The 16685-nt window shown below is 37.9% G+C and overlaps 3 protein-coding genes and 1 pseudogene across 5 annotated transcripts in view; 3 read left to right on the top strand and 1 right to left on the bottom strand.

The window, feature by feature from the left end:
- Nucleotides 1-10429, top strand: LOC110054989 (pleckstrin homology domain-containing family M member 1-like). The gene is made up of 17 exons (XM_020761369.2): nt 1-233; nt 497-573; nt 1238-1278; nt 1435-1513; nt 2116-2172; nt 2316-2411; nt 2606-2685; nt 2906-2976; nt 3503-3637; nt 4162-4440; nt 4895-5247; nt 6738-6948; nt 7475-7716; nt 7880-8011; nt 8371-8457; nt 9114-9197; nt 9770-10429. The coding sequence occupies exons 1-17, from the start codon at nt 200-202 to the stop codon at nt 9902-9904; spliced, it is 2193 nt and encodes a 730-aa protein (XP_020617028.2). The 5' UTR covers nt 1-199; the 3' UTR covers nt 9905-10429.
- The window catches only part of LOC110055008 (large ribosomal subunit protein uL29m-like), a 25533-nt gene continuing 19205 nt past the window's right edge, over nt 10358-16685 (bottom strand). For 2 of the 3 annotated variants that reach the window (XM_089282029.1, XM_089282028.1), the window contains 5 exons: nt 13285-13394; nt 12442-12502; nt 11963-12059; nt 11589-11633; nt 10358-11087 (listed from right to left, as the gene is read on the bottom strand). In XM_089282029.1, coding sequence (XP_089138155.1) covers nt 10920-11087; nt 11589-11633; nt 11963-12059; nt 12442-12502; nt 13285-13394 — 481 coding nt within the window. In that variant the 3' untranslated portion in view covers nt 10358-10919. Of the gene's footprint in view, nt 11088-11588; nt 11634-11962; nt 12060-12441; nt 12503-13284; nt 13395-13484; nt 13818-16685 lie in introns of those variants that run through there. The other variant, XM_020761387.2, reaches the window with a different exon arrangement.
- On the top strand, nt 14272-16549 carry LOC110054964 (uncharacterized). Its single transcript, XM_020761345.2, has one exon. The coding sequence runs from the start codon at nt 14836-14838 to the stop codon at nt 15679-15681; it is 846 nt and encodes a 281-aa protein (XP_020617004.2). The 5' UTR covers nt 14272-14835; the 3' UTR covers nt 15682-16549.
- LOC149116101 (uncharacterized) overlaps nt 15797-16685 on the top strand; it is a 2274-nt pseudogene continuing 1385 nt past the window's right edge.

The raw sequence follows: 16685 nt of genomic DNA on the forward strand, positions 1-16685 counted from the left end.
AAAGCGATTCATATGGTCAGCTGATTCAGTATCATAACAAAGATGGCGGACTTTCACGAGAAAATAATTCGTGATTTGACACTCATTGGCTAGCTACCTTTTAATCTGTAACGAGACGCCTTTCTAAAATGCAAAAATGTGATGTTTCTTTTGGGATTATCGTCAACTTTAATTTATTCAAAGTTTTGAATAGGCAGCAATGTTTTCTGGATGGAAGAAAGGAGGGATCATAGGTAAGATAATTGTCATTATAGAATTTTTTCATTGTTACTTATCGACTGCATGAGAACACACGAGAATATCTGGCTCTAAAAAATAAAACTTTGTTATTGCTGGGATATTTGTAGTTACATGTATGTCATTTATGTTTGCGCCTCAGTTTTTAAAAAACACACTTAAATTAATTAACATGATAAGTTAAGCTTACATTTATTATTTCTAAGACCATTTATCTATGTGTTGTCTTTTTACTTTTTAAACTCTTTATTACTTTCAGAAACTGAGGATGACTTGATAAGAAATGCAGAAATTAAGAGAAGACTTATTAGTGAACTATCACTGGCAGTGAAAGAGGTATTTATGTTCAAGCTAACCGTGAACTCCAAACCATGCTGTACTGGAGGTACTTACCCAAGCTTAGGCATACAGAGACTGTAAATGCTTGCACAGTAGACAGTATTAGGAATTCATGTGATGACATCACTTCCATTTTGGTTGACATTAGCAGGGATTGGTTGCAAACCATGAATGGAACAGTTTTTAATCCAATAGGAACAGTGGATCATATGTTGAAAAAGTCTAATGACCAATCATCGGTTAACTGGATATTAGAGGAATTGTCTATAAATTGAAGCACCTCAGCAGTGACCCCACTTAATGGACAGACTGCTACCATTTTAAGATAAAACCACTACCTTGTGCTTATAAACATTTGTTTAGTTCAGAATTGAAGATATCAGCCTTCATATGCACCTGAATGCTTGTAGGATAAGCAACAAAGAAACTTTTTTCAGTCTTATAAGAGCAGACAAAACTCACTGAAAATTTATTTTAAAAAAATGGTTTACATGTATAAAAACTTTCAAAAGTTATACTCTTTGTCTGCCACATCTCAGGCTCTGGTAATTATACTCCACATTTCAATCTTTAAAAGAAATATAATATACTAAATGTGATCCCGGTGGGCAACGGTAATACTTAGTACAAAATAATTCAATAGCTAGTTTATTTTTGACAGCTTCAGAGAAAACACATTGGAGCAGACTTGGAAGTAGAAAGGTTGGTACTGAGATCACTTAAATTGTTAATAAAGTAATGTCTGTTTGGGATGGGCAAAGGTTATTTATACTGACTTAATCTTGGTTCAACAACTCCGTAAATAGTTCTAACTGAATCTATAAATTTCTTGCCAAATTTAAAACCCTCTGTTTACAGGAATGATGAGCATGCCTTGATGATCAGTACCTTATTGGAAGCCATTTTTCTTCATGGATTTCAGGAGCATGGTGTTAAGGTGATGACTTAATTAACAGTTTTCACTAGCCAATGCTCACTTCTCTCAAGTCAATTCTAAAGCACAGTTGGTTAGATGGTCAAGCCAGGCAGGCAAATTCATCCCCTCAGATGATCATTTTGCTGGGTGCCCGGCCTTTAGACCCCTGACGGTCATGTGAAATGTTGCTTGTGGATGTTATGTTCTTAGACAAATAATTGGTTTACTCAAAAGAAGCTTCCTTGGAACTGTATTTGTATGAAAGGTTACTCTACATAATGTAGTAAGGGCAATGTCTGTCTGTCTGTAGTGTGTAGTGTGTACCTGTACAACATGAAAATAGCCTGCGAGCAGGCTCACTTGTTTGGGTAGGGTGGTGCGGAGCCGTGACTGTGAGTTGGCTTCACCGGTGAGAAGAACTTTTCCTTTTTCCATTCTTCTCGCCTGCTTTGCCGGCTCGTGGTTGCTGCACCACCCTATCCAGACAAGTGAGCCTGCTTGCAGGCTAACATGAAAATTAATGCTAGTTTACAAAATGTGCCTTGCATGTACATACCACTTAAGGTTGGTTGCATTCCAATTATGGAATTATTTTTATCCTCTTTCTTTTTATTGGCTGGCAGCTGTCAAACTTTTACAATCTACTTGGGAAGATATCAACAGAAGCAATGCCTACTCATGTAAGTTTCATTCCAAGTGACAAACTATTAATAGTACTGCATCTCTGAAGCAATTATAATACTATACCATTTTTCTTAGACCCACAATTTAAGAAGGTTGGAGGCAGGATATAACTAGTAACATTGTTTTTTGTTAATTGTAGTCATTTTGGTCCCTGATATCAAAATTCACTCATAAGGACATTTTGAATGAGTTGGAGCACCTTTCACAAATCCACACCAATGTAGGAAGATGTCGGGTGAGTCTTACTATGTTTGTGTATAAAATAATATGTGTAGCTGGCACCTTACTCCTTTTCCCTATCAAGGCCAGTTCACCAATCATCTCATTGTATCTATGTGCGGTCTGAGTGAGTACATCATAAGTGTGAGAGACATCTACAGTGTAGTTAGTTAATGCTAGTACCTGTTGATTGCTATTTATTATCTTCAGGCATGGGTTCGTCTTGCTTTGAATGATGGTTTAATGGAAAGTTACCTTGATGCACTTTTGATGGACAAGAATAAGCTGTTGTAAGTTTGGCTCTCTTAGCATTGTTAAGAGCCGTGTTCTATCATAAACAACTCAGTGATATTAGTTACACATGTACAAGTACATTGTAAGCTTGCATTGAAGTTTAAAAATAAATAAATTCAATTTACCATGTTTTCTCCCTCCTTTCATGCAGGCAACATTTTGGCTTAGATTTTGCTAACATGCACAGTGTAATTTAATAATACTTTGACTTTGCAGGGAGTCGTATAAAGGTTCATCATTTATGCTGGATGCAGAGCTACCATCAATAATGAAAACTTTCCTGCAAGGTAAGAAGAGATGGAGTAATATCTTCAGAAAATAAGTATTAATTTAATTTATTTCATGTGCCTTTTGTCCCTTGCCTGGCTTTGATCAAATTTAATATTTAATTTATAATAATTTATTTTGAGTCTGTAAAAAATGGTTTCATAAGTCTCTGGATTACAAATAAATTTCTTGCAGGGAAGTATGGTTGGCTGGACTTGTGGGTTTTAAGCACCTCTGAGGAGGTAAAAATCAACCTGGGATTACAAATTTGCTGCTGTTGATAAATTTTAAGAAGCAAAGTGTCGGTGCTACAACTGTAAAGTACAACAAGTTCCCTTTGCAGGAAAGCTTATCTTTCAAAGGACATAATGCTATGTACAACTGAGTGACAACAATTGTATTTATTGCCGAAAATTTCAGTTTGTATCTACTCATAAGAAAAGACTATGTTAAACTTACTCAACTAAACAAAAGCCAATTTGTTGACAAAGAAATGCCAGATCATGAAGTCATAAGAGAACTGAATGAACATTGTGTTATTGACAGGCCTTGGTGAATTCAAATTTGATTTTAACTACAACACGCCTGGTCTGAACAGTTGGTCTGGTGATACATTGGCTCTCTGTGGTATTTGGCAGTTACCAAAAGTGGCCCCTCGTTCACTTTCACCAGTCTATTCAGGTAATTTTTAACTTTATTTACTGTACTGAGGTTAACTGGGAGGTGAGAGGGGCAAAGGGGTGGTGTGTGGCAGCCCCATGGTTAATATACTTGGTTGACTCTGCACGCATGGAGGCCAGTCAGTGTTTACTGTTTTCATGGTTTACTTGTGGGAAAGACAGTTTAATCTCACACTGCGTCTCTGTTTTCTGCTCAAATATATGGGTAACGGTGAATTGTTTCTGTCAGTAACTGCTCAAAATTACCGTAGAGTCACCTCTAATCCATAGACTACTGGCATCTTGCTAGGTGTTGGGGAGGGCCAGAGGGTAAACAGCAGTTAAAGCCTTCCATTTATTTGCATTATGCTACAAAGACATATATACAAGTCGTGATTTTAACCACTGACTCGGACTAAAGATCTTTGCTCTACATTGATTACAAAAGCTTGTTGATAATAAACATGTTTTTCAAGATGTAATGTGACTGTCACTTCACATGACTTGTGTGTTCTAAAAAGCTGCCTAATTATGGTTCCTTCCCAGGTATGCCTAGCCATGGATCTTCAACAGTTCCAGTTGTCATCCCAGCCTCCTCATCAGCAAGCCCCCCAGCAGCAGGTGTTAGGCCCATGCTTCATCAAACCTCTGGTTCCTTAGCTTGCGGTGAAGCAGAAGTGGCTGAACTTGCTGGATGCAGTATTGAGGACAGCACAGAATTGAAACGAAGAGCACTAGAACAGCAAACTGTGGCTAACAGAACAAAAGAGGAATCAGTTAGCAGAGATAGTTCACCCTCAGCAGAAGAGGATGTAAATGCACAAGGTAAATAGCGGCTGCTACTGACATAGTTTTTCTGCTTCCTTAGAAAATTTCGAAATATGGGCTTTATTTTGATTTTATGGCATGGGTGTACAGTAGGTTATAATTATTATTGTACTAATCTTTTCTTGGCTTAAAACATTTATTTTACTGTAAATCTGTGTTAAGTTATAAACTGTATCTGAGTTTTTGTTTTATGAAGAAACTTATCTCCATGATTATTTACATATTATTACAGGTACTATACAATGAGAATAAAATTTTGAGTATTCTACAGAAAATCCTGAATTTGTACCTACATGTACATTTTGAGGATGATGGTGGGGTCTGTACAACACATGCACATGTATTGATTTTGGAGTTTTTTGTTACAGTTACTGCACCTTGTTTAGGCAATTTATTATTTTGATTCAAAGAAAACATGATTCAGTATTTTACGTATTGAATGTATTTGTAGGCCACAAACAATCCTCACCAGCAGTACAACCCTCCTCTCAAGGCAATGAACGTGATACCATCAGTCCAACCCCTCTGATGGGTAGCAACAAACTTGGCATGGCCAGTGGCTGGTCCTCGGCATTTGAAACACAGGCTGCGGTAGAAACTGATGGTGGCAATGCTAATGAAGCAGATCATGTAGGGCCTCTGCCGTGTCCTCGGGAGCCACTTAGTCAAGTGACGCATGCAAAGTTACAAAATGTACCCAGCTTTGGGACTTTGTTAAAGGACTACACTGTTCAGGGACCTAACAGATTTGAGGCCCCTGTTTATGCTGAGGGTGCTGTACCTTTGCCACCTGCAGCACAGCAGGTAGAGAGTGATGTTAACTTTATTCTCATATATCCTTGAAAGATTAGTAAACAAACATCCCTGATTACACTTATCATTTTAATTTGTCCCTCGGAAGAGATTGAAATGACAGACATTTGAGGCCAAAAATTTGTATCTTCAGTTATGCATGCAGTTACTAGTCCTGTGACATACTTGTAGCACTATAGAAAATTAACTGCATGTGTTCCTCTGATTGAGAGTTTGACAACAAATCAGGGAGTCTGACTACATTGTCATTAGTATCCACACAAAAGCCATGCAGAGCTACAATGTACATGCACGCATGTGTATTCTAATTGAAGATCAGGGTTGATGTGGGTTAGTTACAATTTAAATATTCTTCGGTTGATAAATTACTGAGAGTACAGGTCATGGTGTATTGAAAATTTATATGTCAAGATACCACAACTGAGGTTAACAGAGTCAGGGGTGGTGAATGATGGCTGCGAGACTTTGCAAGAAGACGAGATAAGCGATTTTCTTTGTGAGCCTGAGACATTCTGAAAGTGTTAAATTAAGGTAATTCCTCTGAAATAAAAGTGACAATAGATTTTTGTTCAAACTTTGTCCACTGAATGTTTTTCATATGATAACTTCAATTTTGAAATAAAAAAGGGGGGTGCCCATGCTCATTAAGGAGCAGTGAGGCATTGAAAATGCCCCATTTTGGCATTATTTAATGCTTATTATAAGAACGCATTCCCTGTAATTGTAACATCTTTGTGAGCCCAGACTCATGAAAACACGCATTAAACTATAGTTAATACATTGTGTCAGACACAAATAAACAGTTTAAGTTTGATTCAGACAGAAAGCTAAATCCTTGATTAAAAATTGAACCGAATTTCTTGGCGTGGTTACCGACTACAAAATAGAAAAGACCACATTGTGTCTGCTATTTTTCTTATTTATTCAATTTTCAGCAATAGAAATTAGATCAGTCTTTTCTCACGCAAAGCTTATGATTAGTTGATTACAATGACTGGAAAAAAGATTGGGGTGCCCGTGCTCGTTGGTGAGCTAGAGCCATTTTTCACTAACAGAGCTCAATATCAAGGCAAATCCGTCATGTTTTCAATGTGCGTGTGCATGAGCGCGTGCTAATGACGCCATAAATTATGCGCAGTAAGGATGCACAATGCAAATGTGAGGAATGACCTTAAATGCAAGCTCAAGACATTCAGACATCCTTTATAAAAAAAGCGCAAACAAACAAACAAATCTTCACTTCAAGACTTTCTTAGCCTCACCAAAAATTGAAACTGCAAGACAGCTTTGGTGAAAAATTGAGACTGCAAGATGCACATAACCGTAAAAAACGAGATTGCGAAGCCCATGAAATTCAGTGAAAGTCTTGTGAGAGCCATGGTTTTTGAAGGACAACTCACCACCCCTAGAATTCAGATAATTGAAAAAACTGGGAAAACTCATGTTCAGATATTGATGTTCTGCTGTATTTATATATTTAGATTCCACCAATAATGGAGCAGGATGAGATCCAGCCTGAGGTCCTCACAGATACATTAGCAGGCTTTGAAGTTCTCCCAAAGAGGGGCTCAGTTAGCTCTGCACATGGTGATGAACGTGCTGCCGAACTGATGTCAATTGTAACAGAAATAGCCACTGAAAAGGGGTTGGACAACCAAAACTACCAGTGTAAGGGATGTGGGAGAAATATAGGTTGGTGATTACAAATTTTATATTTTAGTACCTGAAAGGGGAGAGCTAAACCCTGTAGGGGGTGGGGTAGGGTTGGGGGGGGGGGGGGTCTGCACTCCAGTATCAAAAAAGATGCAGGTTTTATGGGTTAAAAAAGTGGTTTTGGTACCTCTCAGGGTGTTCAGCCTCAAAAGGTCCACAGCAGGAGCTTTTACAGTACCTTTTAGGGTATCGAGTTAAAAAAAATATGACAGGAGATAATGAGTTGTTTTTATTAGAATTGGTATCTCTCAGGGATGAAAAAATTTCAAGCCACTGATAAGCACCCAGGGCTGTCCTTTTTCTATGGGATTCCCCCCAGGGGCTAAATGGAGTATAATTATTATTAATAATAATAATTATTATTATCTATCCTCGTAGGCCTGCAATGCATACAGAAAGCTTTATTATCTAGCTCTTTGCATGCATGGTAGGCTTATGATGATAGATAATAATTGTTTGTTGCTTTTTAATTTTATTGGTAATACTAACATTTTTTTCCTCATAGGAATGATCTATGGAGAATTCAAAGTTTGTACCTTTGACGCATGCTACTATTGTTTTGAATGTCATGAAAATGAGGAACATGTAATTCCTGGGCGAGTCATTCACAACTGGGACCTGAGGAAACACCAAGTTTCTAAACAGTGCAAGCTATTCTTACTACACATTGAAGAGGAACCATTGTTTAATATTGACGAGACAAATCCCACTCTTTATAATGTAATCAAGGAGCTGCATGAAGTTAAGGTAAGTGCAGAGTTTCTCTTAACTGTTACTTGCATTTTATTTTTAAAACTTTTCAGGGAAGATAAACTTGGTCATTCAAGTTCAGTCATGTTGCTTATTAATCATTAGTAAGAAACAATCAATTTTACCCAGCAGTGATATTTCCTACCTGCTTTATTCTCAGGTCCTAAGGTCGCAGTTACAGCATCTAAAAGGCTTTCTATTCACATGCAAAGATCCCATAGCAGAGGATGTTAGAAGGAGAATTTGGCCTCGAGAATATCTCTGGGATGATATTCACCAATATTCTTTGCTGGTCAGTAAGCATCTTTTTTACTGGTTTCAACTCTACAAACTCTGTCAAATTTACAAACAATAGACCTTATGCATGATGACATCAGACAAGCACATTTCACCACCAAGATTCGTAAAATGCAAACTCCCAAAGCAGCAAAGATGAAAAGAATACCCTTGTGAAAACAACACAAACTTAGGTACCTGAGGTTTGAGAAAATTTCTCCCAAACAACGCTTAGTGGTGAATTTTGAGTGTGTGATGTAATCACACATAAGACCTATTGTGCAGTGCTTACTATATAATTAACAATCTTTGATGATCTTTGTCTAACATTGTATAAATATATTGATAATTTTTTTCCTTGTGTTATAACTTCAGGATTTGATTCAGGTACAGTCAGGACAGTTGGCTCACCATCTCAAGAAAATAATTGCACATTGTACAAAACATGTCTACAAGTGCAAAGTAAGCAAATTACATGACTGTACATACTTGTTACCTATGGACCCGGTCTGGGCTTAAACCCACTGGTCATACAATGTATACAAGGCCAAAGCACCTGCTAGTGATAATAGTAAGGCTATGTTCACTCTTGGTGCCTGAGCATGTGTGGCATTCAGACACTGGTTACTACCCAGTTACCAATTAGGGCCCTAAGTACACGGTCGTGACCTTGTACTTGGGCACTACCACTGTGCACAAATTCTGGTGTAAGTACTTGGAAAAAGGTGTGTTCACATTAGTACACAGTGAGAATTGTACTCCGGTAGCAAGTGTGAACATAGTCTAAGAATGCTAGTCTCGAGTCTACAAATCATCTATTCACAATAATGCGATCAATTCTCCTTCCTTTCCTTTCTCTTAATTTGTCACAACATTTCCCCCTTATCATTACTAACGAACCATTAGGGATGCTTAGCAAATACTGGGGGAGGGGGTGTGTGGAAAACTTGAGATGGACTAACATCCCATCTAGGGGGAGTAGTGTTGGTAGCAATACTGCTATGTTCCAAGTGAGCTCATGATACAGAAACCAACATAAGCTCCAGTGAGGCTGTCAGACCAGTATTTGAAAACTCTTCAATTTGTCATTTAAGCTTTTTTGTTTTGTTTTCTTGCAGCTCTGTTGTCAAAAGGGATTCTTCTGTGAAATTTGCAATAACCCTAAGATCATTTACCCATTTGAAGTTAAAAACACCACACAGGTAAGAATTGTTTGAATCATAGGATTGTGCAGAAGGCCTGTTGTTAAAAATGAGTGTGAGTGTTAGGGATGGACCATCACTTGTTTTGGAAAGGGGTTGGAAGGGGGGGGGGGGTGGTGGTGGTGGTGGTGGTGGACAATTTTGCAGAAAAATTCCTGCTCAGCCTAAATTGCTGAAAAACAAATTGTGTAAGGGGAGCCATGGGGCCAAAAATTCTATTGCACAAGCACAAGATTCATGCCCCAGAAAATTGCCCAACCCCCCTCAAAAAAATAATGGTCCATCCCTCACTAAATACAGTGGGTTTTCCTGTTAAATTCTAAAAGTAATTTAACAATACATAATTATTTGCTGAAGGCGATGTGGACATTGGTGAATATTTACTGAGATCGATTTTATTACTGGTAGTATAATTTTCAGAGGTGAAGATCAAAAATGGCAAAATAATGGACCCAAACTTGAAAAAACAGAATGATACAATATTATTTGTTTGCATACACCTATGCAGTCATAGTTTTAATAATTCATTGGTTGTGAATTAATTTATACATTTCTGCTTCTGAAAATTTCAGTGTGGGAAATGTAAGGCTGTATACCACAAGGCTTGCATTGCTGAAAGAAAATGTCCCAAGTGTATCAGAAGGAGAAAACAGCAATCTGCAAGGACAAAAACTGCATCTGTTCTGGAATTTGACTCTCCTTGGTAGCACAATAGCAAGTATAAGCTGGCTTTTTTGAACAGAAATCTGTGCACTAGAATCGACTTGGATGCTGCAACCCTCGAAGTGTTCTGATTTTGGTTCATTGTACAGACTAAAGCACATTCAAGTGGTTACAAAAGCTGTGCTAAAATAAGTTGACAAACATCTTCCTTTGTACACTTTTTGCATTTTTTTTGTTCCCTGAGGGAGTAACATCTGAGATTGGATCCAGATAATTTCCTACTGATGATGAAGCAAAACACCTCATAAAACCCGTGACTAATAGCATATACTGTAATTTCAGGTGGTACTGTAAAATGAAAAATATTTTCCACACATAACATGCACAACAAAGATACAATATGACTTATCTGGCTTTGTACAGTCTTACTCACTGTACCTGAACAGTTAAAAAAGAAAGATTTCATATAGTGTTTTAAAATCATAGAGGCATTGAAGTTTGTACATGTAGTTATTTTAATATAAAAGGAAAAGCATCTCTTGAATAAAGTTACCATCATGATGAAGTAATGCGTTGTCTACTAAACTAATTTTGTGTAATTTAAACTCGACATTATTTTACACAGCGTACATGTACATGTATACAATAGCAGTGGGCTTTTTTGGCCTGTCCAATTAACTTTTGTATATTGTAAAATTGTTTTCTTCAGAGATTACAGGCATTTGATCAATCCTGTGATAAATTGTTTGTTCTGCCATGTAATTCATAAGGCAGTTCTGACAGCTTTGAAGCATCATGTGTACATGGAGACACTTCGATGCATTGCTTTTGTGAAATCTCGATTAGTATGAGATTAAACCTGGGAACTTAAAAGGTCGTTATGACATCAACTGTGTTTCACAAGGACATGCCATGTCACTTAATTAACTCTTTCCCTTCTAGAGTCATGTTCCAAATGTTAAGTCTCTGGATGAAATGCTAGTCAGCCATTCCAATGATGATTTGCACTTCAGCACTCTCAGCCTGGAGGAAAGAGTTAAAAGCAGTAATCATATTGGTTTATTCTGCAGCTTCATTCCCCTGTTTCAGGATCGATGCCAAGAAACGATAATCTTTCTTCCTATCAGAAAATTCTGATTTTGCTTCATCAAAGGCTGTTACTGGTTTTTCCTCTGGAACTTCATCAAATGGCCATACTTCTTTTTCCAAGATTTTCAACACTCTTTCCTGAAAAAAAAAAGAAAAAAAAAAAAACTTCTCATCACTTTGCGTGTCATTCTTTGATTCTGAACCTAACTGCTTCAAACTTGGACAACAGTGTTAAATCATAGGGTAACCTGTGATCACACGTTTTTTTTTGGGGGGGGGGGGAGGGGTTTCCCCCCCCCCCCAAAGAAAAAAGGCCACCTGATCCCAGGTTAACCATGGCATCTCACTCTCTCACTCTACTCTATGTAAAGTAATGCAAACATGTTGCAGATCAGTCACAACCTTTGCCCTAATCAATGTTTTTGGGAAGAATGAGTTATTAGAAATGTGTCTGATGTACAAAATGTTCACGGCAACAATGAAGGTGCGAGTAATACAATAATATCATTTTATTTTATGGCATTTGTTATGCATAGGGAGAAGTTCTGTGTTGAAATCAGCAGTCTGTCAAGTACACGGTAACTTTCAATTTCTCTAACAGTTTTCATTAAAAATGTACCTCATTCATGCACTGCTTACCCGTTCTCCGAGCACCTGTTTAATTGATGCCATTGACTTCTGCACCTGAATACAAAGTTAGATAAAAATGCAATGCCTTACCATATGAATAATCAGATAAAAACAAAAATTCCAAAGTTAATATTAAATTCCCAACAAAATATAAAACTGAACAAAATGGAAAAGTATGAATATGACAAATGACCATCCATCTGCTGGGGACAAAGTGAGAAATATTGTGCCCATGAAACAAGTTTTCTGATATCACGATGCTTCCCATGACATGATGAATGCTTACTTTTCAAATAAGCATTTCAAGAGAGCATTTTATGATATCACAATGCTTCCCATGACATGCTGAATGCTTACTTTTCATGAGAGCTATTGATTGTTACCTTATAACATCTTTGAGGTGAGGGCATGGGCACACCCTGTCTCTTCGCCTCATGCCGTAATGTGTTTAGCATGTTTCTTTCCTTTAAAAGCACATACCTAAAAGATAACATTTTGTACATAAACAAGACTGAAGCTTAATATAAATCATCACAAACAGCAGTTGACTCCAGATTGAGTGTTTGGTAAGGAATCCAGCCTTGCCCGATCCCTTGAATTATGTCCTTGAGAAAGGTTCTATCAAGTTACTGGTTGGGACATGGGTGGGGGTAGCAACACAGTGATGCTTCAATCTATTTTGTGTTTCTCTAATCTTTTGGCCTGTTTTGGATTTGAGCTGATATTTGAAAGACCCAGCATTGAAATTTATTTTCAATAAATAAAGTAGGATACATGTAACAGTGCCATTTTACAGCATTTTGATAACAGAGTCGATATCAAACCAGAAAAGGCCAGAGTTCTCAACTAAACAATGTCTTACCATAGTTTGTGAAGATCTTCATTGCTTTTGCCCCTCAGTTCATTTGCACGCCATTTTCTACCTACAAATAAAATATCATTTGATGAATTATCAGTGTAAAGTTACCACCAAAAGGGAATTCTTAGGGGATGAGGAGTACTAAGCTAAAATTATGTTGAAAAAAAAGTTTGAAGCTCGATTGGAATTTCAGTAAGGGGGGGGGGTTCTAAACAGAAAACACGGCAAGGGGAGGGTGGTATAAATATTTTTCTGTAACATCAAATTACATGTACAGTATGTATGTGCATGATTTTAGTTCAAGTAGTAATAGCAGAGCTCTGTCCCGAAGGGCCACCAAGCGGAGCCCCATACCCATATAGGAAAGAAAAGGAAAGAAACCCATGAATTGATTTTCTTGTGGTTTTCATGGCTAGTGGTATTGCTCGTGGCCGTGTACGCACAACAGCAACAGCGACAACAGTGATGACGGAGTCACACAAGATGGCGGCCATGCTCCAGCTAATAGGTTGTTCAGACCAGGTTATTTAGAAGCTGACCCAGAATTGAAATTAACTGAAGTATTAATTTTTATTGTTTACAAATGTTTTTCACTGCTTTTGTTTTGCGTAGTTTGAGATAATTCAAACTAAAAACAGAAGGCTGAACAATATACAGGAAACCTCACCGTAACGCGACAAAACTCAACACAAAATTCTCGCTTATCGATCCTGGATCAGCTTAATTGGGCCTCGAACAACCCGGCTTGGCTAAATCTATATATTATCATTTACTGTAACTTCTAGTTTGTCCCGTAAGACATGTCAATGAGGTGGCTACTAACACATTTCATAAGGAGAACAGTACCTGTTTTCACCGATTCTGGTGCCAGTTCTCCTTTCTCAATAACTCCTGGTGGAAAGAACTCTTCCATGCCACAAACTAATTGACTCGTCCTTAGGCAGCGAACACAAGACCTACGTGTATATGCGGAAATTCAGCAAGATTATGTTGATTTTACGGCTTAAAAACCAAGATGGATGTTTCAAATACTAGTATTCTTATACCTGACTTGTGATTCTGCTGAAATAAACGGTCGAAATGCGTAACATCGAAATTTGTGCAAAACGACCGCCATATTGATTTTTATGTGCTGAAGCTGTATCCGCTGACATATTGCTGGCGTCTCCGGCCCCAGATCGCTCTCTTGCTCGCAATGTTAGTTGGTCGCGCGCGTGAAAAATATATATACATATATCCAGACACCTTTTTTTAACATATTCACTGTCGAGGCGCAAGTTGAATCAATAAGTCCTAAACGTTTTGGTCTCCGTAGATGAGAATTGAGAAATCGCTGAATATAAGAACACTACTGTTTTCCCTCTCGACTGTAGGAAAAAAACAAAACAAAACAAAAACAAACGAAGGAAGAAAGAAAAAAATTCCAGAGTTTCATTCATGATTTCTTGAGATCTTAATTTCTCGGCGATGTAGCGAGACTTCTAGATAAGAGGCACAGGAATGGAGGAGATTTTAAGCCAAGAACGAATCTAATAGTCCATAGCGATACAACCCGACATGACCAACCACAGATTACCATAAGTAATTTAATTGCCACTTTCACATTCACAGCACTTGTTTATCATTCTAAAGCCTGTTTACTTTACACTGTGGCGTGCCTTCATAAAAGCCGATATATACCTAAATTTATTTCTGCCTTCGCTAATTTTCTGTCAAGTGATAATGATCGAAGAAAGAACTCACTTTCCACATTCTCTCAAGAGACTTCATTAGACTCGGCAAAACAGCATTGACGTAATGGTCGCGAGACAAACAACTTGGTGGGTGCTTTGTAAAGAATTCAAAAGAAAACGAAAGCTTTACTTTTTATTTGTCAGCCAGCGCTGTTTAGCGGATTAAAAGTTGGAAAGAGCATGCATTATTTAGTAACGACATTGACAATGAGTAAATTGCGTTCACAGTCGAAACTGAGAAAACATAAACAAAACCTCTGCTGTAATTAGATTTTATCTTGAAGCGTTAGGGAGAGAGATAGCCAAGCATACCAGGCAATGCGACTGTATGTTAATTTCCTTTCATCTTAGCACAAAAGGTGATACTTTACATCAGCATACTGCTTCTCTGTTACGTAAATTAGAAATCACTTCAGCTTTCAAAATACCTGGTGTACATTACGCTGTCGAGAGAGACTTTGAAGCTTTCAAAGGCATTGTATGAAATGCCAAGGTAGTGAAATAATCTAGTGAAATGTTTACACACTTCAGAAGTACCGTCTGTTGGCATTTGTAGGCTACAAACGAGACAGAAAAATCAACGAAGGGATTACAAGACTTTTCAGAGATATGAAATTGACTATCGGAGTTCACCGGAGCAGCTGATTTCAAGGACATTTGTGTTATGGAAGGAAAAAAAGATCAACAACTCGCCAAGAAGGTACGCTTTGATCTGAACGAAGAGGTTTTTCTTATTCCAAGCAAATGGGATCGCCTCAGCAAATGCAAGACTACCAATGCGAGAATTATTGACAGAATGGCGAGTAAAAGTCGAACCATCGTGGATCGTCGAATTGATATTAAGCGGGGTAAACAAAACAGAAACAGGAAAACGCAAGACGTCTTTGCCGCCGGCAAACCTTATTCAAATCCTGAACCAAATGGAAGGTTTTCCGAAAACAACCGGCCGAATTCTACGCCCGATATAAAGAGTAACAACGCCAGGAAGACTGTGCGGCATAAAGAAGGTAACGAAAACACTAACAGCGGAAACTCAACATCTCCGGTTGAAGGGAGACTAAAGCTGTATCACCGTCCCCCTCAAGAATTGCCAAAGCTGGACCTAGTGTTGCCTAAGGTACCTTACACGCCTGATCTTAAGAACGCGATCGAGAAAGCGCTTCAGAGGTCTCGAAGCAGGCCTACCCTGGACATTGGACCGTTGGCTACACAAGAAAAGAACCCAGAACTTTCAACCTCTCATCCCAAAGATAAAACTGAGAAAATGTTTCAAAGAAGGCTTTCGGACAGTTCTATTAGAATAGGGGATGAAAAACCGATGGAAAGAAAGCAAAACCAGATCGGGGAAGCCAGCTCTAAATTCAGCGATCTTTCCTCTAATATTAATGGTTGGAGCCCATTTTCAGCATGGAGCTCCAAAGACAGCACTAATTTGCGTTCAGATTCGACAGCACCTCTAACAAGAGGGAGATCTATGTCTTCCCTAATACCAAGTAGTATTCTATATTAACGTTAGTTAAAACGGCAGTTTACTGAACTAACATTGAGTGCTTCGAGCATTTTGTACATATTATGATGATAAAAGAGCATTTGTTCTCTTTGTTATGTACTCAGTCAGCCAGGACATGGCGGGTTTGTGAACCTCATGGAAATTGTCTTCATTGTTTATATTGCACGAAAAGTATTTCAAAATCATTTTGATGTAACAACAGTGCCAAGCAAAGTTACACGATAGTTTAAACAGAAAGAAAAGTTAAAAAAGTTTAGTGATCCATCTAAAGCGTTACCTGGCAAAGTTTGAGAAGCCAGCTCGCTATACAGCGATGTTAAGGTAAAAATAGAATAATAGTCGTTTAATTTTTCAAATTTTAGAAGAGCAGAGGTGTTTAATCACATGATTATAGTTATTTACTTTAAACCAAATTGTTGGCAACACACCGCCATCCTTACTATATAGCGATGGATATGGCAATCGTTGTCGTTGTTGTTTTTCTTGTTGTTGTTATCGAGCTCGAGGTCCTCATCATTATCATTATCACCATGGCATTTTTACACTTTTCAATGACTTAAATTTTTCTTCGATAAAAATGAGATGTGGCAAGAGAAGACTAACTTTATGTTGGTTTGTATAATCGTGAAATGAAATGTTTGTTCAAATCGAAGATTTATTTTGAAATTCACTAGTTTAAATAATAGATAATTTTCTTCTGATCTACAACGAAATAGTGGTTAATGTTGTCGATCATCATAAAAGATGAAAAATTGTAAGGAAAAATTTAATGCAAATGATCATGAAGTTGACTTTTTCTGAGTAAAACAAATGTCCCAAGGTGTAAAAGGAAACAATCTACAAATAAAGAACGAAAAAATCACTGTAATCGATCGTCGCTATAGTGTCTCTGCCCGAGGCGGCGTGGGTATGGAGACAAAGAACTGTCGATCTGAGCCCACGGTTTCATCACGACGTTGCTAAGTGACCTGAGACACTTGACGTCAGAAGATGACGTATCTTTT

Source organism: Orbicella faveolata, unplaced genomic scaffold (genome assembly GCF_042242905.1).
Source record: "Orbicella faveolata isolate gen_17 unplaced genomic scaffold, um_ofav_v1 contig_12, whole genome shotgun sequence".
Taxonomy (NCBI): Eukaryota; Metazoa; Cnidaria; class Anthozoa; order Scleractinia; family Merulinidae; genus Orbicella; species Orbicella faveolata.